This window comes from Hyperoodon ampullatus, assembly GCF_949752795.1.
Source record: "Hyperoodon ampullatus genome assembly, chromosome: 16".
NCBI classification, from domain to species: domain Eukaryota; kingdom Metazoa; phylum Chordata; class Mammalia; order Artiodactyla; family Ziphiidae; genus Hyperoodon; species Hyperoodon ampullatus.
In genome coordinates this window covers 16,151,679-16,178,624 of record NC_136929.1, presented here as the reverse complement: position 1 = coordinate 16,178,624, position 26,946 = coordinate 16,151,679, and the positions used below count along the sequence as shown (strand labels likewise).

The 26,946-nt window shown below is 37.2% G+C and overlaps 1 protein-coding gene across 2 annotated transcripts in view; it reads left to right on the top strand.

Moving 5' to 3' along the window:
• Positions 1-26,946, top strand: part of GPC6 (glypican 6) — a gene marked incomplete at both ends in the record, with an annotated part of 1,094,878 nt that overhangs the window by 543,799 nt on the left and 524,133 nt on the right. For both annotated transcript variants that reach the window (XM_079722019.1, XM_079722018.1), the window contains one exon: positions 578-969. In XM_079722019.1, coding sequence (XP_079578145.1) covers positions 578-969 — 392 coding nt within the window. The remainder of the gene's footprint in view (positions 1-577; positions 970-26,946) is intronic.

Genomic DNA, 26,946 nt, shown 5'->3' with positions numbered 1-26,946 from the left:
TTGGCATTAAGTGCATTTAATTGCATTATGAATCTCTAAACACTGATAATTGATTGCTATATATAGCAACTACAGAGTCCAAATATTACATTAATTTGAATATCCCATTTATGAACTTTTCCAAATAAAAGCAATTTAATTGAATTTGGTGGTAGAACAGATTTGTAAATAGACTGGAGCAAATGTTTTTATCACTTATGCATTTATTATTATATTAATGACAATACTTAGCCACATATTCTGATTTGAGTTAATATGAAACCATAGGATTTTCTAAAGTTAACAATAAATGGAAATATAATTGAAACTTTTTGGAGGAGTATTAAATGGTAAATTCCTAATGTTAATGGATGCTCTTTCAGAAAGAATCCCATGATCTGTTTTCTTTGACTCAGAGAAGATCATAGATGTAGGTCAAATCTCATTTAAAATATTATCAGTTCATTGATACCTTAATCACAGGATATATTTTTTTCTGTGAAAATAACCATTAGAAGCAGTTGTTTTTAAGGTAAGTAGATGTCTTGGACTTCCTAGATCTTGCTAATTTATGACTGCTTTCTTGTTTTATCTGCAGAATTTTTCCGAGAGCTTCTGGAAAATGCAGAGAAGTCACTAAATGATATGTTTGTACGGACCTATGGCATGCTGTACATGCAGAATTCGGAAGTGTTCCAGGACCTCTTCACAGAGCTAAAAAGATACTACACCGGGGGCAATGTGAATCTGGAGGAGATGCTCAATGACTTCTGGGCTCGGCTCCTGGAACGAATGTTTCAGCTGATCAACCCACAGTATCACTTCAGCGAGGACTACCTGGAGTGCGTGAGCAAATACACAGACCAGCTGAAGCCATTCGGAGATGTTCCCCGGAAGCTGAAAATTCAGGTCACTCGCGCCTTCATTGCTGCTCGGACATTTGTCCAGGGGCTGACCGTGGGCAGAGAAGTTGCAAATCGAGTTTCCAAGGTAATTGAAAATCTACTGTCTTTCTAATTGGCCTTTCTCATTTATTTTTGTTTGTTTGTTTGTTTGTTTGTTTTTAAAACCAACGTTTAAAAAAGAAATTCAAGGTAAAAGTTCTCACTTACAGTGGTTCTTGCTCTTAGAGATATCAGCTAAATGTTAAAGCTTAATTCTTTGTGTGAGAGAAGCCAGGATTTCAAGCCATTGCATGTGGTTTGAAACATAATGTCAATATTTATCAGCAATTCAGCAGAGAAGCTTTTATCAGAAAATGCGCGAAAACAGGTGTCTTGTAACCATGACCACCTGGCATTTCTGATCAGTTTTAAGGATGATAAATACTCATGAAATGGTCCATCCGGAGGTTATAATCCTCTCGGAAGTCCCAAGGAGACAGTCTTATGGCGCTGGCAAGTGGAGACAAGTTGTTGCTCCAAACACCAGCACCTGGCATTTCTTCTTCTTCATCACCCTTGTCAAAGTGGCCGAATTCCTTACCAGTAAAAGAAGAGCTGACACCTGTAGAACTGGATTAGGGAGGACTAATGAATACGAAGTGTAGAATCTGGCGGAGAATTCTTTTTGTTATCCATTATCTTTGCAATTCAATGCCGTGTATTGCGTTGGGCTTATGAGAAAGATAAATCACTAACACACGTCTGTGCCTTTCCTTGAGGATGTCTCTAAACCTTTACTGCAAGGGTTTTTTTTTTTTTCCACTGCTGTTTTTAAAACATTGAGTGTTTCCTGTGTAGAGGTTATATGCCTTCGTTTAAATTCTTCCTTGACATTCAACTGCTCTTATGAGATGAGCTTGCCCATTTATGAGGGCAGTCCAACAAATAAGCTGAAAGATGGTTACTTTAAGAGGTAAAGTTAAAACAATAGATAAGAGAAGTCTGGTATTATGTCACCCCAAGAAGGTCATGTTTGTACAAAGATTATTGCTAAATATTACTTTCTTACTGCAGGGTCGTGCCAAAGAGCCACATATTTTTTATAACTATTAGTACCATCCTAGCATGTTTCTTTTTTCCCCGCTTTAATCTCCTCAATATTTACATCTTGATATCAAGATGTATATACCCTTAAAAATGTTTCTCTATGGCTCTGTTTGTAAAATTCATAGCAATCCATTTTTTTAATTATCAATTCTTAAAACATTTACTTGAGCATATGGAAAGATTATTTGGAAGAACGCTCTGATGAGGATAAACACAAGGGATTTAATAATATAAAGGGCCTATAACTTTGATGTTAAAAACAATTTTTTTATTGAAAATCAACAACATTCTAGATACCAAAGGAAATAGAACCCCAAAAGTGGATTAATAAGGGGTTGGCCAGGTGGAGTAATAAGAGGAAATATGATTATCTGGGAAAGTCTGTGAAATATAGATAGATATAAGAAATAAATATATATTCCATATATTCTTGAGAGATAGATTTTGTTTTAAAAAAAAGTTTAGTCACAGTGACTTCAAATTGAAGTCTTTGCTTTTATTGAAGAATGAGAAATGTGAGGTAAGAAATTCAAGGCATGGATTAATATATGCAATATTCCTGACTGTTTATTTAGAGTCTGCCTGAGTGTGAATAATGATTAGGTACATATATTTTGGTCTGGGGAGGTCTCAGTGAGGTAAGAGAATATTTTCTATCAAAGCATCTTAAAAGCCAGAGGAGAGGTTGCTGCTGACTGCCTGACTGTCTCTCCTGTTTCTCAGAGGATGGCATTAACAACAGCCTGGAAATGTCACCTCCCCTTTGTCATTCCCTGACTGTCTTATTCTGAGGTCTTTGTGTACCAAAATCTACTGTGTCCACCTTCATGGTAAAGGTTGATATCATGGACCAACCATCAGTAGAGTATGACCTTTAGTTGTTTTCCAGATGTGAGGAGAGATATACTCAGCAGCCCTGAGATCTTTCTTCCCTTGATTTCTTCATGACCAACATTCATTTGCAGAACAGCTGCTGTGGGTTTGCAATGTAGTTTGTGGTCATGTAACTATGAATGTTTACTGTCCTATGCAGATATTAGCTTTTCTGACCTGAGTTTCATTAGCCCTAATCTACTCAAATCATAAATCCCATGCTGACATCTGGTCACTGCCTTCTAGTGGGTGGATGGATGGATGGATGGTTGGATGGATGGATGGATGGAGAGAGAGAGAGAGAGATGGATGTGGATATATAGCCTTGGTTTAAAAGAAGCTAAGCAATTTTTTCTCAAATAATTTATGGCTCAGGGATTTAAGTATTTTATCAGTGAACTTTCTCACCTAATGATTACCAGATGGTCTGTAGCTGACTAAATCAGATACAGATCTGCTAGTACCATTTGGGTGCTTATGACGATGACTTACAGCACCCAAACCGTTCTCTGTGATAAGAATAAAATATTACAAGACTAACTATATTAAGAGGAGAAGCAAGAATTGTGTTTGACATTTAGCCCTTCATATATCAGAAGTTTCCCTGTTGTCTGTTAACTGAGTGAGTTAGAGTTTGTGAAATGATTGCAGAAGAGTTAAGGAATTCAAGGCAAAATTCCCAAATAGCGATCCACAAACTACCTTATCTCCTGCACCTTGGCTTGGGGGATATTTTTTTCCTTCAGTTTCTCTCTTCTGTTACAGTGGCTTCTTAAATCTAGGAAGGCATCATTAATAGCTTCTAATTAACTGTTTTGATGGGAAAATTTAGCTCGTTGGCAAAACACAGCAGTTTGACACAGATGTTTTGACACAGCGTTTGGGGAATTTCCTTACCAGAAAAATGGAGGACTCATTTGTCAACGTCAACATAACTATTTTTAAAACTTACCCTTGCCATCTCAGTTACGAACATTGTCTTTTTCCAGGCTTTGGATGGAGCAAGTTAATTTTAAATAACTATTTGAAAATACCAGTGCTGTTGAATACATGCATATCTTAAAACTGCAACTCTACCCCTGGACATACTGTTTCACATGTGTACAAATATATGTGTAGGATTCATAGCAGCCTTTTTACAATAACATAAAAAGTAGAAATATCACAAAAGTCCCATCTGCATAAATGGTGATCTCTTCACACCATGAAATCCTATGAAGCGTTGAAACTAAGTGAACTCTAGCCACATGTATGGATGAATCAATTGCAGACATCTCATTTTGAGATAAAATAAATAAATAAAATCACCAAAGAATATATACCATTTATATAAAGTTTAAACATGTAAAACTAAGCAATACATCATTTAGGAATTAAAATACAATATATGTGGTAAAACTGAAGAAAACTTTAAAATGATAAACACAAACATCAGATGGTAATTACCTCTAAGGATTAGGTTTTTGGAAGTATTATAAAGGAGGGATGCTCAGAGGTTTCCACAGTTATCAATAACATACTGTTTCTTAAGCTCTGTGCTGTGTGTGTGTGCGCAGGTTTAAGATTTTTTTTTAATGAAAGAGATTAAAATGGGAGAGACTTCACCATTGTTCATCTATGATTCTTTCCATCTCTGTAGATATGATCAAGTCCCTGAGCTAGCCTCAGTGGTTTATCAGACTTACTGCTGTTTGTGGATTTGACCATTCACTTTCCATGTTCCATCCTGTGCTAAATGATACCAAGTAGGCATGGGAGACAAAGCTCTAAAATGAACATAAAAGCACATTTTGATTATATAGTGGTCTTGAGAGAAAGGATCCAGGCTATTTTCTTTAGCATGGTCCCTTTTTTAAAGCACCACCTTTATCCCCCTATATACACCCATTCGTGAATGGGAACTTGGGTGCCAGCAGTCCCTCTGAGGCTTGCCTAGCACTATGAAGAACAGAAAGAAGGCCGAGTAGAGGTAGTAACAGTTGTCTGCTTAGACTGAGCTTCCCTGTTTCATCATGAAGGCAAGTGACTTTAGTGTCTTCACTGGTCCATCTTGATTCCATTTAAACAAAGAAGACATGACTTTCATATCTTTTTGCTTTAATAAAAGTGACTTCTATGAGGAAAATCTGTAAATTGTGTCAGTAGCAACCACTTCAACTATGAAAATCATTTCATGGATTCATTGCAGACAAATTAGGTAGGTAATGGAATTGGAATCCATAGGACTTGGACTATTGCCAAATACTGTCATTTATCTCTATCTATGTATCTATGTATCTGTCTATCTAACTATTTTCTGTCTATTTTCTTATCTAAATTATTTCTGCCTTGTGGGTCATGACTTTGAAAAGAATGTCTGGCTTTAGTAAGACCAGAATATTTTTATCAACAGTCACCTGCCTATGTCTGCTACCCATAATAGTATCTTTGCATGGAGAGCCTCTTAACTGGTCCATCCAGCTGAGTAAACAGTCTTGCATTAACAATGTGTGCCTAGAAAGCAATAAGCAGAGAGCCAATTTTCAATAAATGTAGTTGATAGATTATGAGGCTGAAAAAATTTATCATCAAATTTGATGAAATGAAGCCTATGAAATACATCCACTCAGAACACTCTCTGATCAAAATGGAAAACCATTCTGAAGAATTTGCCATGGATATAGTTTACAAGGGAAATGGTATTCTATTTAGCTGTTTGCTTCTGAGATAGAATTTAAGATACAAAGTAAGACCACCTGTTGTACCCATCACCTGAATGATTTGTTTTGCTCCTTCTGTGGTGATCTTTTTTTGTGTGTGTGTGGTGATCTTTTGATTGGAGTTAATTTTTTTAGAGTCATCCAGAAATGAGAAAGACCGTGAAGAGGCCTTAGGTGAATGAAAGCTTTTTTTATTTCTTTTGTGGTCAGTGTATTCTCTTCTGTAATTGATGATTATCCAGTGTAGGTTAGTTCACTAACATACAATGTTAGGAAGAATAGGTAAACCTTTTGAAATTATCAATAATATTTCTATGTTTACAACTTTTAAGTCAGCATAAATAATATATGCTTGCTGTTTTATGATGATGATGTGGGCATTATATTATATTTAGAAAGCACTTTGCTGTTAATCAATAAATAATATCATGATAAAAAATAGTAACAAAATAACATTAGTACAAGAGGCCAAAACAACAAAAATAGCTTAGTAATATAATTCATTGGAAACGTATGAATTTGGTCCAGGTGCTGTGATAAGCACTGGAAATCACAAGAGTGTGAGGAAGTCCAGGTTTCAGAGGAAGAAAAGAGTGTCTACCCTGAAGAGTAGCATACGGTGTTCTAAAGAGGACTCCAGGGAACTAAGAGATGAGGTCCCATTTTGATGAAAACAATTTGGTTACTTTGATTAAAACAATGAATGAAATCTTTCTTACTAATTTTAAGTTCTCTTGCAGAATGCCTAGCTTTGGTGTTTAACTTTGGAAAATGGTTAAGAGAGTGAAAATTGAGGAGAATGAAGCCATTTATTTCCAGTGCATTAAAAGCTATTTGTGTATCTTTTCTTTTTAGTCTTTTTGTAGCTTGTGTCTGTTTCTAATAACCTATGCCTGTTAGGCTATTTTATTTAAAATTATACTATCTTTTGGAATTCCATTAAAATGAGTACATTTCTCCCCATTGAATCTAGGTTTGAAGTTTTATTCATAATGAAAGGAGAAGGTAAGGGGTATGTCAATGTAACATAGCTGGCACAAGTTTGGGAACCACAGTTATGAACATACCTAACAGGTGTAATCTTTCTCTCCTCTACAGTCCAAGATGGGTGGTTAGAATAGCTCAACAGTCATTTGATCCAAATGTGGATTCTTGTAAAAGTGGAGCCATTGTGGCAATTTAGCTCATGCCTCATCAATAAACATTAGTTCCGTGTGTTTTATACGTCAAGGACTGTTGATAAGTTCTTAAGATACAAAGACTAAGCAAATTAAAGTACTTTCAAGTACTAATTGGGAGAGAGAAACAAATAATGTCAGTGTCTAATGTGAGCATTCTGCAATAGATGTTTTGGGAACAGAGGGGAGAGGCACCTACTTAACCTTGGAGTGCAGGGAAACTTTCAAGGATGTAGATGCTGAATGACATGTTGAAGGATGCCTGGGCATTGGGACAGATGACAAGGGCACCTGGCATCGGGGAGGGTGCTTCAGACAGAGGCAACAACTCAGCAGAAGCACAGTGTGAAACCACAGATGTGTGCAGGGAGCTGCAAGCGTGTGGTATTCCTGAGGCATGAAGTGCAAGACAGTGAACAGGCAGAGATAAGACTGGAAAACCTAAAGGAACCCTTGAATAAAAACTGCCTATTTCACTAATGATTTTGTGCTTGTCTATTTTGCCTACATAATTAAAAAGTAACCTTTCTTTTTTTTATTGAAGTATAGTCAATTTGCAATGTTGTGTTAGTTTCAAGTGTACAGCAAAGTGATTCAGTTATACATACATGCATATATATTCTTTTTCAGATTCTTTTCCATTATAGCTTATTACGATATTAAGTAAAGTTTCCTGTACTATACAGGAAACCTAAAGTAGGTCTTTGTTGTTTACCTATTTTATATATAGGAGTGTGCATATGTTAATGCCAAACTCCTAATTTATCACCCCCCCACTATCCCCTTTGGTAACCATGTTTGTTTTCTATGTCTGTGAGTCTATTTCTGTTTTGTAAATAAGTCAATTTTTATCATTTTTTTAGATTCTACATATAAGTAATACCATATGATGTCTGTCTTTCTTTGCTTAAAAGCATTCCACTATGTTTGAGAGGCAAATGTGCTGAGTACCTGCTATTCGCTGGGCATTGTTCTGTAAGAAACAGGAAATAACAATGAACAGCATTGTCCTTGAGGAAACCACAGTCTATCCAAAAGAGATAGAGGTGTAAAAGTTTCAGTGAGGCACAAAGGATCAGGATGAAGATAGAGGTGTGGGTAAAATGCTATGTGAATCAAGAGAAATGCGTGCTTCCCTTTGCCTTGGGAAATTGGAAAAGGCACCTTAGAGTAGGTTATAGTCAGACTTGGACTTACAGAATGAATAGGGTCTTACAGAAGAAGAAAAGATCTAGGGCTTTCGTGCCAGGGACCCAGCCGGTTCAAAGGCATGAGCCACGGAAGGTCCTGTTTTTGTGGAGATGAGGCCAGGAGGTAAATCTGGATCGTATTATTTGAGCTTTATATTGCAAGCTAAGGAATTTGAAGGACACTGCATAGGCCAAGAGGTGATAGCTAAGATTTTTCAAAAGACAAATATGTGGTCAGATTTTTACTTGTGAAAGATCGTTCATGGAGATGATAAACTGGAGAGGGGGAAACTGATGGAGGGTGCAGGGATGGAAACCATTGTAATTGCCCAGGTGAGCGGTGATGAGACCTGAGTCCAAGCAGGTGGAGCGGAGTGGAGCATGCATCTGGAGAAACAAAGGAACAAACAGGCAGGGTATAAATATGGTGTGTCTTCTCAGATTGTTTCCCCAGCATCAAGCACATTTCCTGGCACGCTGCTTGTTCCCATTTAGTAACAGTTGTCTGCCTGCTGACTGGTTTGAGAAGCACCGACACAGAAATGTTTGTTGGCAAAGGACAGTAATATTTAGCTGGAGAAAATAGAGAAGGGATCAGATGAAACATCAGGGAGTATAAATATTTAAAGAGGATACAATAAAGGAAGACAAATGACCCAAAGCATATTGTCCTGAAAGTAGAGGGAGAGAGGCACTCAAGAAATAGGGTAATCAACAGCATCAAATGTCATAGATAGTCAAATGGGAGGGGCAGAGAAAATAGACCTTTGAGTTGGCCATAAGGATGCTACTAACTTTAGCAAGTGCAGCTTGACTAGAGTGGTTTTAATTGGTTGAGACATTGACTCTTCTGCCCCTGTACTTTCTAGAGCAGACTGAACAAAGCATGGTCCATGGACTGGAGCCCATCCATGAGCAGACTGGTATGGTTCTGCAACAAGTACAAAAATTGAAGGCATTTAAAAAATCTTGATAGCAATTTCACGTTGCCCCAACATCCAAGACCCCACCAGTTGACTCTTCTTAAATGTTGTTGAACTTTCACGGTGTGTCTCCTTGGTGTGAGGTGCATCTTGGTTATGCTCTTGAGGATTAGATATCAGGTTGTGAAATCCTGGAAAAAATCAAACAGCCAGCCAAAACCTGTCCAGATCCTTTGAGCCTCAAACAGATAGTTTGAAATGTACTATTCCAGAACAGTGCTAAGGATAGGAAAATAGTGAACGTATATTGATTGATTCTGTTAGTGTGTTTGAGCTTTTTCCTTCTGTATTCAGCCTCCTTTTACCCCTCTTTGTGCCTCCCTGCCCTAACTTTCTTCCCCTGGGGTGCTGTCTCTACGTTTCCAACCATGATGGGCTCTCATAAATCCACTTTGATTGGCATGTCTGCTCTTTGCCTGTGCCCTGCAAGTACAAGAATTCCTCTGGGGCCACGGAAGATGTGGGTGACAAGCAGACGTCTTCGTTACTACTAATAGGGAACATCCACGGGTGAAATGTACCAATTAAGGTACAGCACAAATAAAAAAGGACCAAGATTAAAACTCTAGTGCTGTAACTCAAAGAATGCTGCTTCTAAAATGGCTTCATAAAGAAAAACGGACCTAACAGTTTATCCCAATGTCAGTGCTGACTCTGTTCTTGGATAATTATCTCTGAATGCATGTATGCTTTTTCTACCAGAAGGTTCTGTGAAACAAGGTTTGAACAATAGTCTTGCTGTAATTACTTTCACATGCAAAAGCGCGTTCAGAGTGCTGACAGGAGACGTTGCAGGCTGTGTGATATCATAGCTGAACTTGAAGGTTTGGAGGATTTTTCTTTTATTGTCCCATCTTCAGAGATTCAATGTTATAAGGACATTCCCTGAGGCAATATCAGGCACTGAGGAGGTTTATGAGCCAAGATACACATCAAAAATAATTTTAATAAAGCTTGACAGATATATTGCATTAATAGTGCTGACAGAGAGGAACAGGACTTATGTAGAGAGTATGACATGTTGGTATTTTTTTTTTAATTGAGGTAGTAGGTCATACAGATATTTGACTGTAAGAAAGACTGGGGGTATGTTATTACATACCATAGATTTTCTCCATTGTTATCTTCGTGATGACAAGCAAAGGTTATTCCCCTTCATGTGTATGCCTTATACCTCTCCGTCTTGATGAGTGATAGTGCAGACACAATGGATCAATCCCAGACACCTAGAAAATAGTCTTTATCCCAGACAATATTGAAACTCTACATTTTCCTGTACCTAAATTGGATAGCCAAGAGTGAACATGGACAGTTTAGAGTGTCAGTAATAGGATAATGGGGGCTTTGACCTTTAGACGTGAGTAAAACTGTAGAGGCCCCAAGTTAACGTCAGCTGACACTTAAGTGGCTGGCATAAACAGATTTTTTAAAATTCATTTTCATTCTTGCAGGAATATGCTGCATATCAAAAGTGCCACTGTCATATTTAATACTCAGCAGATAGCAAGATTTTATATGGAAATGTAATCCTCTTCAGTTCATAATGTCTTAAGCAGTCAGGAAGGCAAACTATCCTGTGTTCATTTTGTAGAGGATTTCGGCAATCAAAGAAGGTCATCCATTCAACATTTTAAATTTTCATAAATACAGTCATTATGGAAACATTATTATTCTGCATATCATTCTCATAGTATGTATAAATATGAGTTTCTCCATAAAGAAATATGTCCGTTTATAAAGAATGGGTGTTAAAACGTTCCTCGTTTGCTCTTAGCTTTCTAAAAACACATTCTCTTGCTAAATATACTTCTAGAGGCAAGGCAACATTTATTTCACTGTTTTTCAATGAAAGTGGGCTACATTTAGTCAGAAATATAGGATTTGATACTGCTTTAAAAATTAGTAGAAACCAAGCTCTCTGCGGAAGTCCTTTCCTCTTAGAGTTCTGTTGCTCAAGTTAAAGACTGGGCCAAAGAGAATCCAACTGTGCTTGCAATAAAGTGTTTTATTGAAAAGACGAACCTTATGGTATCCTGCAGCATTTGTAGGCAGAAGATAACTGTATAAAATACTTATGTCAGTATTTCCATAAGGAATGAGAAATATCTATTTTGGAGTGGAGAAAAAAAAAGTACCCTGGCATTTTGGCTGGGATAGCAGATAGAATAAAGATTGAAAGTCTCTCTTATTTCTCTTCTTTTTTTAAAGTGTGAACATGATAGGGTTTTCTGTAGAAAGTCTGATACACCAATTGTTTAATAAATGATAAAGCCTTTGACTCTCAGCTATCCAGGGTCTCCCTCCTGATCAATTTATAGTTCATCACTTGTTTTGTGATTATGAGAAAAAGGGAATTGGGGAAATGAGATAATCTTGTAAATCACTCAAGCCAAATGAACATTTTTGTCCCTTCAAATCACCAAGACGGTTCAAATAAAACTGTCACTCTAGCTTAAATCACCTGGATATTTACTTTTTGTTGGTGGTCAGAAAAATAGTATTTTCACATGTTTTTTTCTGACTATAAAATCAATATGTGCTCATCCAAAAAGAAAATAAATAAATAAAATGTGGAGAGTGCAGAAGAATACAAAGATGAAAGCAAAATAATCCTAAATTCCCACTACCGAGAGATAACCAGTGTCAAAAGTTTGCATTTCTAGTGTTTTTGTAGCTCTAATATACTTTTATCTTATGTATTGCTAAATCATGGGGGATACTTAATACTGGATCCTACTTTTTTCACTTTAAAGTAAGTTATTTTCCCACCTCAATAGCATTTCTATTAAAAAAATCTTACTTTTAAAGATTTATTTTACAATCTAAAGGATTTGCTTGCTGCCAGTATATCTGGGCATCTTTCACAGTAGTCATTCCCTGGACATTCTTTCTAAGAGAAGGAAACAACTGTAGTTTACATGTGTGCACACGTGGGTGTTTAACTCACTCTGCACTCTCAATGCCAGCCTACTTGGGAGTTTTGCGACTCCCTTATCACTATTGAAATTTCTTGGTTGATTTATACATACTCCAGCAGTTACAAGAATTAGAAGCAATTTTTTTGAGGGAACAAAGGTGTAGACATAAGGTAGAGGTAGGAAAGAGGCTGATAGAAAAACGTTTATTAGAACTCCCTGACTAATACTTCCCATTGGGCCAAAAGTCACCATCGAAGGCAGACTGCAAACTGGCTCACAGACATGTTCATCTGGGCACACCTTTTTTTATTTTTCCTCTTTTTTGCCATGCTGTGCGGTTTATGGGCTCTTAGTTCCCCAACCAGGGATTGAACCAGGGCCCTCAGCAGTGAAAGCATGGAGTCCTAACCACTGGACCGCCAGGAAATTCTCGGCACAACTTCTTTAAGAGTTTGAATGTTTTAAAACGGGGAAGATTGACGTAAATTGCGGATTGCTGCAATTTCTGAAGATATGACCAACCCGGACCTGTGTTCTGCATGGCAAAATCAGCTAGCGCTAAAGAATATTTACACGGAATTTGTTGTAGCTGGGGAATCCGTGTTGTGGTCTGACTTGGGTCTGGTCACTCCTGTGGTTAGGTTGGCCTGATTCTGAAGTCAGCATGGGCTACCATCTATCACAATGTTTGGCCCTTTTTCTCACAACAGAGAAATGTTTCTCTGTACCTATGTCGTTTTTTTTCTGTTTTTTTGTTTTGTCTTGTTTTTATAAATTTATTTATTTATTTTTGGCTGTGTTGGGTATTCACTGTTGCGTGCGGGCTTTCTCTAGTTGTGGCGAGCAGGGGCTACTCCTGGTTGCGGTGCACAGGCTTCTCATTGCGGTGGCTTCTCTTGTTGCGGAGCACAGGCTCTAGGCACGTGGGCTTCAGTAGTTGTGGTGCGCAGGCTCAGTAGTTGTGGCTCGCGGGCTCTAGAGCACAGGCCCAGTAGTTGTGGCTCATGGGCTTTGTTGCTCCACAGCATGTGGGATCTTCCTGGACCAGGGCTCGGACCCGTGTCCCCTGCATTGGCAGGTGGATTCTCAACCACTGCGCCACCAGGGAAGCCCTGTACCTATGTCTTTACTGAAAGCAAAATAAGTGAAAGATGGATAGGGTCTTGTTTCAGGAAAAAATAGTAGGAAGCTTATTTTATTTTTTTGGAAGTATAAAATATTCTAACTATTTAATATTCAACTAGTAACTATGATTCAAAAATACAGTCAATTAACTTCACCCATGGTTATTGACTCTGTAGCATTTGAATTTGCAAACCTTCTTCTAAGCTTTCTATTAGCCATCACTATGAGCTAAACTTTATTCTTTAATCAAATAAAAGCAAACCAGCCACTAAAAAAAACCCTGCTATTCCTGATGTTGGGAATCAGAAGAGAATCCTCTCCTTTAAAGTCTTCAAGAACGTTCTTATCGTATACACAGCTAGAAGTTTACTCCTGCTGAAATGGATCTTAGCAAGCACAGGCCTAGAATTTTTCTGATCAGTGTCATCATAACATCATCACCATTATCAAATTCACTTCCTGTCTAATGTAAATGGAATCTAACGGTTATTGAGTGCTTGCCAGCCCTGTAGTAAGTACTTTTCACACACTGGCATTTAATCCTTGTGTTAAACCCGTGAGATAGGTATGGTTATTGCATTGCATTTATTAGATAAGGAACTTGGGATTGAATGACAAGATACCTATGCTGTAAATCCACACTGCCTCTCCCAGTGTTGAGGCTTTTTTCTGAATACAGCAACCCGGTATAAAACTCCTTGGTCTATGGCAGTGCTGGCCAGTAGGAATAGGATGAAAATCAAGTTCAGAATCTTCTGTAAGCACATTAAAGTAAAAAGAAACAGGTGAAACCAATTTTAACAATAAATGTTTAACTCAGTATATCCAAAATATTTTCATGTAAATTTATAATCAATACAAAAATTAATGAGATATTTTAATTTTTTGTGTTAAGTCCAAATTTTGGTATGCATTTTATACTTATAGCAGATCTCAGTTTGAGACTAGTCATATTTCAAATGCCAGGCTAGTGGCTGATGTATGCGACAATTCAGATGTATAGTTTCAATGCATCATCCTCCTATTTAAAGCAAAGAATGTTAGGAATTCACACCAGGAAGTCAAACCCTTGTGGTTGATTATTCATACAGCTCCTCTGGTTATGAGGAAAATAGAGAAAGATTCTGTCTTTTCATAATGCATTTTGGGCCCTGACTGGAACTCTGACATAAATAACAAAGACATTTTATTGAGAGATTTGTTCTCAGTCCCTCAAAGGCTGGCTCTGTATGTGGTACTGCCGTGGCCCCAAAGTGTAATGCGCACCAGAAGATTGTCAGTCATCATGCATGAATTAATCTGCGGTTTTCAATCTGCCCTGGGGAGGTGGAGGAGACTAATTAATGCATGAGGTGGCAAGCATCTATGGGTGTCAGCATCAGTAGTAAACAAAAGAAATAAATGCCCAACTATTATTACAGGGAGCTCTCTGAGATATTTAATTCTTGCAAAGGAGACCTAATGCTCATAAAGGTGACCCATCACTGGATTAAATGACTCAAAACCACATGACTAATTGGTGTTCAGATAGATTTGAGGGGACTTCCACACTTTTTGGGGGGGGGCTTGATAAAGAAGGTACTTTTCAGGTGAAAGCCCCTGAAATATTGGTTCTCATAGATTTCTCATAAAAACATTTTAGGGCATAGTTTCTTTTTTTAATTAACTGGGAAATTACAATTTTAGTCAATTACTATCTGGGTGCACAAAGTGATGCACTAGGGGTTGACAGAGTTGGCAGTCATCCTCCCAAATGGTCTGTCACTGTCAGGGAAGAGCTTATCAAGAGAGGGATCGGATCCAACTCAATAATTCCTATTATGTAATTGATACTTTCCTCACCATGCCATGCTGCAAACTGTGATTTGTTAATGGTTTGTTTGTGATACAGAGACTCAGATCAACCTGGCACAGGGAACTGGCTCTGTGGCAGCCACCGTGTTCTGGATCCAGGCTCATCATACCGTAGTGCTAGAGAGCTGACTTTGACTTGCTTTATAATTCTATTCATTAAATTAATTTAGGGTATATAAACTGATTTATTGTGAGATTTAAAATCATTTTTCTCAAGAGAGCCCAGAATATTAGGTTAGCAGTTTTCTGAGCATAACTTTGACTCAGTTTCAGGGGACAGGCAATTTAATGTCAGCATCCTATAATTTTAGCTACACAATATCATTTTCTCTCGACTTTTCACTGCTGAGTCACAAATCTATTCGAAAGGGTACAAGTATGTCAGAGTATTTCTAGTGGAGAGAAAGTTCCTGGAAGACTTGTCTCTCTGCAGCCTCAAATTCCTGGTCTTCATTCCAACATCTATAGTTGCATTTCTTTTTCGATACTCAGTGATCCTACAAACTCAGTATTTAAAACTGAGCTTAATAATTTGGAACAGAACTCTGTAGCCTCATTGTAGGTCATTTTCTTTCTGCGTTGCTTCCTGTTTGTGTTTCTCCCTTTCCATTGCCTCAGTTTCTGCTAAAATCTGAACTCCAGTCACATCAAGTGTAGGCTATTGCCCACTCAAGGCAACTTCCCCAGACTTTAGGCTCCATCCCTTCTTTTGGGAATCCTAAGAACATTTCATCAGTGCCATTTTGATTAAGTCACTCTCCTGTTCATAAATCCCAGCAGTAATTGTCAATTTCTCCAATAACCTGGAATGTTTACTAAGTGCTTAGCTCTCTGCTAAGTGTAGACTTGACTGCCAGATCCTGATCTGTCTTCAGTCTCTCATTCAACTTGCTGCCCTGTATCATTAGTCCCAACTCAATTTGTTTGAGCAAATGTATTCGAGCCTTGCCCCACATGAAGGTTTGGGTGACAGTTTCTCTGCCATTTTCCTTACTCGTCATGCCTTCCTCTCCCCTTCCCATCAAATTATCTCCCTTATTTCATTCAAAACTTGCTAAGACCTACTCATTGCTACTTCTAGTATCCCCAGGAAACTCCCTTCATCCATATCAGTTGTTTTTTCTTTTACGCGCTTCTTTTCAGAACCTCTATTCTAAGCTTTTGCCATGTTCTGTGTAGAGTTCTACATATGTTGCTTCAAAGTTTCCATGACATTTTCCTGTGCCGTGGGCCTTGTCAACCTGAATATTGTAACTTATCAAAAAAAGGAACATGCCTTCCATCTTTAATGCTCCTTAGAGCAAGCACTACTGCAATTTGGGTATGGTAGATGCTGAGTACAGGTATTACTGCTGTTATATTACTCTTTTCCCTTCTTTAAGTCTTATCATGGTTGGAAGGGGTAATATTCTTATGTCATAACATCTCCCACTTTATTGTAAATACTACCCTGAATTTCTGATTGTTTTAGAAAAGGATGTACTATGTAGGTCCTTCTAGAATTCTGCCACGCCCCCCCAAATAAACTTAAATACTCAGTGCATGTGGTTACCCAACAGAACTATAGGTCCTTTTTATGCTTGTTGGGACATCCAGGTGGAAAGACATTGTAGACAGTTGAAATATTAATGACTGAATATAGGCTGAGAAGCCATGCATTCCCTTAGCTATCGCCTAAATGATGTAGTACCTTGAGGTCTGTGGAAGAGCAATGAATCTTCATGTGTATTCCAGATTGCCAAAATATCTATATCATCTAGCTATATGTAGATATAGATATCTATACTGTTTCCATAGTTACTGGAGCAACTATCATTTTGCTCATATTTTTCCTTTATGTCTTAGAACTCACCTATCCAGAAGTGTACTGACACCATGATCACAATTTAGTTCAGTGAATTATTGGTGGGGAGAAGTGTGGTTTCATAGTCTTTAAGTATCAACATTGCAGATTTCCTTAAAAGTGGTTAAGTTGAAGCGAAAGATGTGCCAGCATGCTGAAATCCTGGGAATATTTTTTACTGTGAGTTATAAGAATTACTAAAGAGAAAGGAAAGAAATAAAGGGAAAATCCACTAATCTCTTTTGTAAAGTGCTCACACTGCACATTTACAATTAAGCTGTTCTGATTTCTGTAATTAAAATAACTTCCTCTGAGAGGCCTTAATAGTTCATGCCCAAGTGTAAAAAAATGCTGTTGTCATGAATGAACGATTGAAAGAAAGGTCTTATTTACATGTTTTCGTTCTTATGAGAAATCTTTGAAAACAAACCAGGCATGAAAAAGACAATCAGTAGGGTTAGCCCAGGGTTGTTTTACCAATCCATGTGAGGTACCAGCTCATGCATGTATTCATCTGTTCATTCAGCAAACATTTATTGAGCACTAACTCTTTGGCCAGTGCAATGGGTACAATGATGAATAAGACCTAGCTTTGCCCTAAAAGAACTCCCATTCCAGAATGGGTACCAGACAGATAAATAGTAGAGGCCAATAAGTGTGCTAATTAGAGGTATGGGTGGGTATAAGAATGGAAGTGTTCACTGATACAAGCCCATTCCTTGGAGACATCTAGAGCCTTTTATAAAAGGCCTTTGAGCATTTTATTTTGCCAGTCATGGATGGAATGACAATAGGGGCATACATTTTAATAGAGATATGAAAATTCAGTGTTTAATTATTGAGAAAATGAAACTGCACAAATAATTAGTATATATATATATATATATTGATTAGGCATAAAGTATATGTAACTATTACTAGGAACATTTTATTGCATGTTACTATATATGTATCTAATATGAATACATGTCATACCATAAACATAATATGAATAAAATAGGGGGAAAAGTAAAGAGAGGAGAAACTTGATGTAATCCAGAGCTCACTAGAGCAAGAATAAGACATAGCTGGAATTGAATTCTTACTTCGACCCTACTTAGTTGTCTGAATTACTTCATTTCTTTCCTCCTTGGTGAAATGAGTGGGAGAGACTAGACGAAATGCTTTACTGGGAGTGAAATTCCAAAAGTGGCCATAGATATATGACCTAGGAACTAAGATATATACTCAGGACTGCACATCTGGATGATTAGATCTATGTGGGAAAAAGATGGTCAAGTAATTCACTAGCAATTCATTGGAAAGTTTTAGGCCATGCCTTGTTTAGCATGCCCCTTAGTGGTTTTGAATGTGGCTTTGGAATTTATCTACTACTTCTGGTTGTCACTCTTGTGATTGGGCTCATCTCTCATTTGGGGGTGACAGTTTATTCTTACAATGCTAGTTTTTTGCTCTTTTCATAAATCATGTCAAATTCCAAAGACACTGTTGAGCAGCAGGACACCTGAGTGCTTGATGAGTTTCCATGGGCCTCCTAGAACTGAACCTCTCCATTGGGCAGATTCAAGCACCTACATCTACTATGCTGCATTTTCTTCCACAACTCATAATTTTAATTTTGGCATTCAAGATATATTTGGTGTTAATGTGTATTACTGCCAAAGATAATGGATGCCCTGCTGGAGAGATGGCATTTTCACTGTTCTCTGTTAAACCCCACACTTGATTGGCAGGTGTGTCCTAGAAAAATTGGCATAACACATTGTTAGAGGGCACAGTGCCATCTAACAGTCAGGAGGAAGTTAGGCTGAAAAGTGATCCTAAGTGAAGTCAGCTGGGAGTGTTCAAGAATGAATTTTTCAAGCTCTCTGGATTAGAGGGAAGTAAATACTCTTAGGAAAATCTTTTGATTCTTTTATGCAAAAGTTTCCACTGACTATAATTTTTCCAGGATATCCCAGGAAGATTGGAAGACTCTTTTGCTAACTCAGAAGAATGATATTTAAATTTTAATTGTATAATAAAGTTGCAAAATGGCATGATGTTTGTATTTACTCTACTGTTTGTTAAATCAATATGCAGGTGATTTTAATACATCAAACTACACTAGCATTTGACTTTTGTGTGTAGAGTCGGGAATGAGTAAGAGATGTTATTCCTCTGCGACACGTTAGCCGGTAAAATTTTCTGAGTTACTGAGCTTCTGTTATCTCATCTGCAGAGCAGGGATGATGAGAAGTGGCCATGAAGAATGGTTACATGACATAGAAAGATTAAAAAATTGTGTTTGCTACATGAAAGTGGATTCTCATAATTAAAACTATTAGATGGTATTAATGTTTTATGGAAAAATGGAACAAATAAAATATATTCCAAAGTAGCCAAGTATAAAAACCTACTAGGGCAATATCACTTTTAAAACTTGTCATGTTATGAATATGGTGGTCCTAATTATGGGATGCTCTATCTGCTTTGAGGAATAAGTTTTCCTCCTCTGTGCCCTGTCGTCATTATGCACTGCAATGGACTTCTACAAACAAAGAAAAACACATGAAGGTCATCTAGGTTTTTGTTCTTTTCTAATGTTTTTAAGTATCTGCACAATCCTCTTTGGAAATGTGTGCTTTCTACACTGCAAGTAAGGTACACAAGGGGCTGAATCTCACGGCAGTTTTAACTAAACCCATGTCCTAACCTGCTAAGCAAAGAACAGTGAGAACTGGTCCATTTGTAAAAGAGGATTTGGTCTTTAAAAAATTAAAGCTCAGTGAGGGCTTCCCTGGTGGCACAGTGGTTAAGAATCCTCCTACTAATGCAGGGGACACGGGTTTGAGCCCTGGTCTGGGAAGATTTCCACATGCCGCGGAGCAACTAAGACTGTGCGCCACAACTACTGAGCCTGCGCTCTAGAGCCCGTGAGCCACAACTACTGAGCCCGCGTGCCGCAACTACTGAAGCCCACATGCCTAGAGCCCGTGCTCCGCAACAAGAGAAGCCACCGCAATGAGAAGCCCACGCACCGCAACGAAGAGCAGCCCCCACTCGCTGCAACTAGAGAAAGCCCGCGCACAGCAACGAAGACCCAATGCAGCCAAAAATAAATAAATTAATTAATTAATTTAAAAAAATTAATGTTCAGTGAGACATCGCACTCCTAGTCTTTACACACCCTTCAAAACATCTTTAAGATTTTTGTTCTAGACAATTACATAATTAAAGCCAAAATAAATATTCCAAATAATTTCACAATTTCTACTGGAAAAATCCCCACACTTACTGAGTCATGGCCCAGTATTTCTAAAATAAATGTCATCAGTCCTTCCTAATGCAGAGTCCTGCAGGATAAAGTTAAAAATGAAAACTTTCGGGCTTCCCTGGTGGCGCAGTGGATGAGAGTCCGCCTGCCGATGCAGGGGACACGGGTTCATGCCCCGGTCTGGGAAGATCCCACATGACGCGGAGCGGCTGGGCCCGTGAGCCATGGCCGCTGAGCCTGCGCGTCCGGAGCCTGTGCTCCGCAACGGGAGAGGCCACAACAGTGAGAGGCCCACATACCGCAAAAAAAAAAAAAAAAAAAAAAATGAAAACTTTCTTATTCATCAGTCTCTTTAGCTGTCCAATTTGTAATTGAAAACCCCTAGCAAGAGAAGATTTCTTTTTCACAAACTTTCAGTTCTTATGCACCTGGTTTTATTGTTAATTGTACATAAGAACAGGCTGTGATCCCATTACTTGTACTTTTATTGTTCCCTGAGTGTTGACTTCAAAGTTGTACTTTTTCTCTGTTGGATCTTCCAAATGACTGTGATCCAGTTTCCAACCTAGATGGATAGTTTACCCTCTCTCCTCTTGGCTAGTATTCACAGTAGTGAACTGCTTCTGTGCTAATTATTAGGGCTTACTTTGGGACAAAAACTTAGGTTCCCAATCTTAGTATTTTATCATTTTTTAATGTTGAATGTCAAGGGGTTCAAGTACTACTTTAAAATCCAGGAGAAATCCAGAAGAAGCACTATAAACAATGTTCTATTATTTATTGCCTCTTCTGACTTCATAATTAATAATGAAAAGAAGTTTTATCTAGAACCCAAAACACAGTCCAAGAATAAGCTGTTTAAATGGTGTGGATTATTTTAAAAATGCAATCAGTCTTCGGGAGTATATTTCTAGTAGATTATATAACATCTTATTGTTTTTATGTGTTCTTCCCTGTATGTAGTATTCTTTTTCTTCTTGGTAAATTGTGTTGGTATGTACAGGGTCTTAGCACCATAAGGGGAAAGGAACCATTACATTTATAAATAGTGTAAGACAATCAGTTTATTTTCACTTTACTGGTCTCTACTACAAATTTTATTACCATTCAAAAACTCTATAGATGTTAAAGTTTATACCTGATTCACTGAGTAAAACTTGCAAAATCGTAGTCCTTAATCAGATTCTTTATATTCAGGATGAATTTTTCTAATAGACTTTTCTATAAAATGTCTAAAGTGCTATATTTTCCCTCCTAAAATCTTCAGCTGAGATGGAATCACAGGTAAGAATTTTTTAATTTTACTATATTTAGTACATGTATATAATTTCTTTCTTGTATATAGTTTACTTTCTCTGTTAGTCAATTCCTTTATACTTACAGTGTGACAATTTTAATTCCTATGAAGTAGCATAGTTTTTTTTTAACATCTTTATTGGAGTATAATTGCTTTACATTGTTGTGTTAGTTTCTGCTGTATAACAAAGTGAATCAGCTATATGTACACATATATCCTCATACCCCCTCCCTCTTGAGTCTCCCTCCCACCCTCCCTATCCCACCCCTTTAGGTGGTCACAAAGCACAGAGCTGATCTCCCTGTGCTATGAGGCTGCTTCCCGCTAGCTATCTATTTTACATTTTGTAGTGTATATATGTCCACGCCACTCTCTCACTTCGTGCCAGCTTACCCTTCCCCCTCCCCGTGTCCTCAAGTCCATTTTCTACGTCTGTGTCTTTATTCCTGTCCTGGCCCTAGGTTCTTCAGAACCTTTTTTTTTTTTTTTTTTTGATTCCATATGTATGTGTTAGCATACGGTATTTGTTTTTCTCTTTCTTACTTACTTCACTGTGTATGACAGACTCTAGATCCATCCACCTCACTACAAATAACTCAATTTTGTTTCTCTTTATGGCTGAGTAATATTCCATTGTATATATGTGCCACATCTTCTTTATCCATTCATCTGTCGATGGACACTTAGGTTGTGAAGTAGCATCGTTGATCAAACGCAGACTCCATTCATGAGACTCATATGTGCTAATGCGTTGTGATTACATTACACATAGTGATACATGCTAGTGTATTTTATGAATTTCCTAATTAGATCTCCAGAGAGGAAGACAAGCCCATTTTTTATGGTTTTATTTTCCCAAATTCAAGTTATTATTGTCCTTATGACATGAGAATATTTAAATACTGTACATGAACACTGTTGAAATTCATAAAACTACTGAAGTTAATGAAACAAAATGGCATGTTTGTAGGGACAAGATAAAATGACTAACTATTGTCAGATGTCAGAATTGCTTTAGCCTTTTCCATAAATCACGGTGGGAGTATCATTAGCATATGTGATTAATGACACTTCGTGTTGTGAATTTGATTACAACAACACAACAAAGAAAATAAAGAGGAAATCACTCATGAACACCTTACATGAAAAGGTTGAGATGTCTCCAAATTATCATAGTTTGATCACTCAGCAAGTCTGTTAAGCACAATTCATTGAAGCCCACAGAAACCTAACAGAGATTTTCCCAATGATATTCAAATCCCTTTCAATTCTTTTTTCATAAATACAATGAGCAGTTTGGGGACTAGCAATAATCTCTTTTCCTCCATCCCATTTCTTATGTGGAAATTTCTGAATTCCTGTTTATGGTTCCATACTACCTCATACTGAAACAGTGTTTTCCTTTCACAGAAGTAGTGTTTGATTTATTCAGAGATAACATTAAACTTCATTATTTTGAGACAGTGTTATTTTCTTTAATAAATATATGCTTTCAGTTCTTTAAGTTACAAATCTGTTATCCCTTTACAGAATGAAATTGCATATTTTCATTTGGATGATAGTGTTAAAATTTCACTGGCAATCCACAGAAGGCCCAAGTGAGGATATTCTTGGTTTTACCTGTTAAAAATGGTTTTAATATATAAATTATTAACACTGAAAAAAGATAAGTTTTACCTAGTCAAGACATTTTCCAATTTTTAGGAAGCATCTATATTCATGGAATCATGCATTTTAATTATAAATGACACAGTATTCGTATCCATTAATTATGAACAAATCCATCAATATATTCTACTTGATAACACGTTCTTTGTCTCATTTATGTTATTTATATAAATTTATAATAATAAACCTTCTTTCAGTAGAATAGTTTAAAGAATCTGCCTAATTTACCTCCCACCTCTAGGGATCTAAATCAGATTTATTTCTTAGATGAGTATGAATTTGTGAGAGGGTATAAGCAAAATTCTCTGACTCCCAACTTGTGCTGAGGATAAGGCACATGTCCAAAATTAGTTTTCAGTCCTCTAAACATTAATATTCAACAAATATTAATGGAGCACTTAACTCGCCTCAAGTGCTGTGATAGGCAGAGTGGATCAAAAGATCCAGGAGACAGGGACCCTGGCTACAAAAGCCACATATTAAGAGATACAGGAATGTAAACAAATGAGTAAACTATAGGGGAATGAGTAAAACGTGTGGAAAAATGGTATTTGCACAGTTTACACTGAGGAGTAAGTGATAAACTCTGCATTGGTGGTGAGGAGAATAGTTGGTGAGCACGCCTGGAAAGAACCCAGATCTACTGATGATGGTGCTCCTTTTGCAAAGATGGAGATGAGTTTTCCAGGTGGACAATGTGTAGAAGTTTATTCCATGCAAGTGACACTGTGAGGGACAAAGGTGTGAAAGGGTGTGATGTGTTTTGAGGTGACCATGGTGTAAATTACAAGGAACCAATAGATTAGAGAAGTAAGCCATATCTGGATTGTGACTCTTGACCTTGGTCATGGGTCATCATACATCATCAGCTGTCCTCCATAGTTGGTTCATTGTTCCACTATCTTGGAGAAAACTTTTAGTGAGGCAATACAAAAATTTTCATGGCACTAATGAAAATAGAAGTTGAAGAAAAACAACTACCTTTTCTCATTTTCATGGCTTGCTACCTATTCCTAGCTGTAAATTCTTGTTCAGCAATTCCTGTATTAAAATGGCGGGACAATAAACAATTTATAGTCACATATCATTTATTTAGTACCAACCGCATACGATGCACTTTGCTTTTCACTCCTATCATTCTGAATGCTTTTTTTTCACATTGGTCACTATGAGAGGAGCTGTAAAAATTCATCTTTATTGGAAAGAGGAAAATAGATCACAATAAATTGCAAACACATCAGGGAGTTTACTTATAAGCAGCAGGAGAGAATCACAGTGACTTTTCATGTAGAAAGAAAGCGACAGACTGAAAGAAGCACTCTGTGGGAGATGGCAAAGCATAAAAATATCAGAGATGTTGTGAAAGATTTGGAAAGAGTCAGCTGTGTCAACCCATTGTGAATTCTGTAGATAGTTTAAGGTTTGTGCTGGTGCCGTCCAGAGTAATTTGATCAGCTCTTGACTCCGATAAAAAAAATGGCGGCTTTGCCAGCAGGTGCAAGTAATACCATGACAGATTATTTGTACCCTTGAAAATTAGAAATTTTCTATATTTCTGAATAAAAAGAACAAATGAAAGATTCAGCCCATTTTCAGGGTCTTTGGAAGATATGCAAAGCAAGGTAGGAAAAGAGAAAGTTCTAATGGAAATAGAACAAAATATTGGAGGTTATCATATATTATAATAAGACTATCATTAACTATTACATTGATTTCTGAAGATGAATGTGTGTTAAAACATAGAGGTTATCTTGTAGGGTTATCCCAATAAACTGATGTTTATTAAGCATCACCTAATTTTTACTATTCTGAGAGTTTGAGAAAAAGAAAAGGTAGAATAGGCCCTTGAGTTACTTACTCATGATTTATCTAAAAAGATGAAATGAACGTAGAAATACCGAAAATAAAGAAGAAAAATTAAATGTAAGTGCCAAACTATGTAGCATAGCCCACAAATAATACATGGGGTCAAAAAGAATAGTGATCTTTGTGGGGTGCGGATAATGGGGGAGAGGAAGGAATTGAATCATACCACTAACATTTCATTTTACTTTGAGAGTGAGCAAATCGCTGCTAACACACATTAATTAAACAATGTTATAGTTCAAATTCTACCCTAAAACAAAAAAAAAAACTACAACCACTATTAATAACCACTTATTTTAAATAATATTAATTATAATCTAAGAATATGAATTATATACCACCTAACTATTTGATGGGTTAGTTGGTGTCTTCAGGCCTAAAAGGCCTTTTTATTGATATGTATTTATTCATAACATTTCATCTTTTCTCATCATAGTGAAATTAGTCCCAGTTACTACTTGTTGTTATACCAGCCCAGTACACTTCAGTTACGTTATTAATAGATCCTATATGAATGAATAATGGCTGGTGGTTTATGCTTTATATGTGAGGTCTATTAGATATGGAATTTAAACTTGCTGTTTTGGTTCCATAACATAATTTCCCATCTCGACCTTACTATTTTGAAAATATGGAAAATGTAAACCCTACTTCCAGTAGAAGAACACAGTATTATATTTATCCATTCATATTGAGTTTTTGTTCTAATATCCTAATGCTTATAAATCCTGTCTTTTCCTTATCGCTACTCTTCTTTTCACTCCAATGTAAAATATGTTTTCTGCTCTTCAGGTCTGATTGGAGGGTTTTGAGCAGAGGAATATGATGAACTGGTTTATAGCAACTCTGGATACTATGTTGGAAACAGACTGTAGGATGAAAGAGGAGAAGGAAGTACACCAGTCAGACTGTTATATTCAAATCAGCTGACAATGGAAGTAGTGAGAAATGGTTGAATTCTGTTTCATTTTGAAGGTAGAAACAGGTTGTGGAATGGAAAAGAAAGGAAAAAATCTGTCATGATGCCATGTAAGGTTTTTTCCCTGAGCAGCAGGAAATATGTTGTTGCCTTTAGCTGAGATGGTGAAGACTGGAAAGTAGTGCAGTTTGGGGGAAGAATATGAGATCAGTTTCAGACAGATGAAGTTTAAGAGATCTTTTGTCTATCTGAGTGGAGATGTTGAGCAAGCAATTGAGTGTATGAATCTAGAGTTCTAAGGAAAGGTTTTGTCTGGATATATACAAGCGGGCGGCATCAGACTACGGATGATATTTAAAGCTGTAGATTAAATGACATCACCCAGGGAGTGAGTGTATATAGAGAAGAGTGGAGATCCAAGGACTCGATCTCAAGAAATCTGACAGAAGTGAATAAATCAGCAAACAGGACAGGGAAGATCAACCAATGAGATAGAAAAAAACCTGTGAGAATATGATGTTCTAGAAGACCAGTGAAAAAACCTTTAGCAAGTGGGAATGTATGATAACCATGCTAAAATTTGCAGTTGGGTCAATAGAAAATGAGGATGAGAAGGGACTACTGAATTAAGCAATGTGGAGATCATCAATGGTTTTGACTAACATTTTTGTTGGGGTTGATGATGGTGAAAGTCTAAGTGGTTTTAAGAGAGAATGGGAGAAGCATCATAGGCTGTAAGAATTAACAAGTCTTTTGAGGCATTTTGTTATAAAAAGGAAGGGGAGAAATTGAAACTGACTTTGAAGTAAGGTCAAGGGAAGGAAATCATTATGTATTCATATTAACAATTATTGTCATACTGTTATTAAGATGGGAGAAATGAGAATTGCTATTGTACTAATGGGAAAGAGTCAGTACAGAGAAAAACTTCCACGTATTTAACATTATTTACTCATGTAATCTCAGCAACTCTATGGAGTATATTCTATAATAGAAGCAGAGACTGGATACACAGCTAGCAGGTGGGCAGTCATCCTTGGCAATCTTGTCCGAAGTCTGAGCTCTTAACCACTTAACTTGATTACCACTGCAAAGACTCTGTTTCCAGCTAAGGTCGCATTCTGAGGCACTGGGGGTTAAGACTTCAACATATCTTTTTCAAGGAATACACAATTCAACCCTTAACAACTATATTAGTATTTTATGTGAATTGAGATTTATTTGAACTTGAGAATTGTAGCTATGGCAACATACAGTTCTGTAGCCATATTACTGATCCATCCCCTTTCATTCAGTTTTCTATCCAC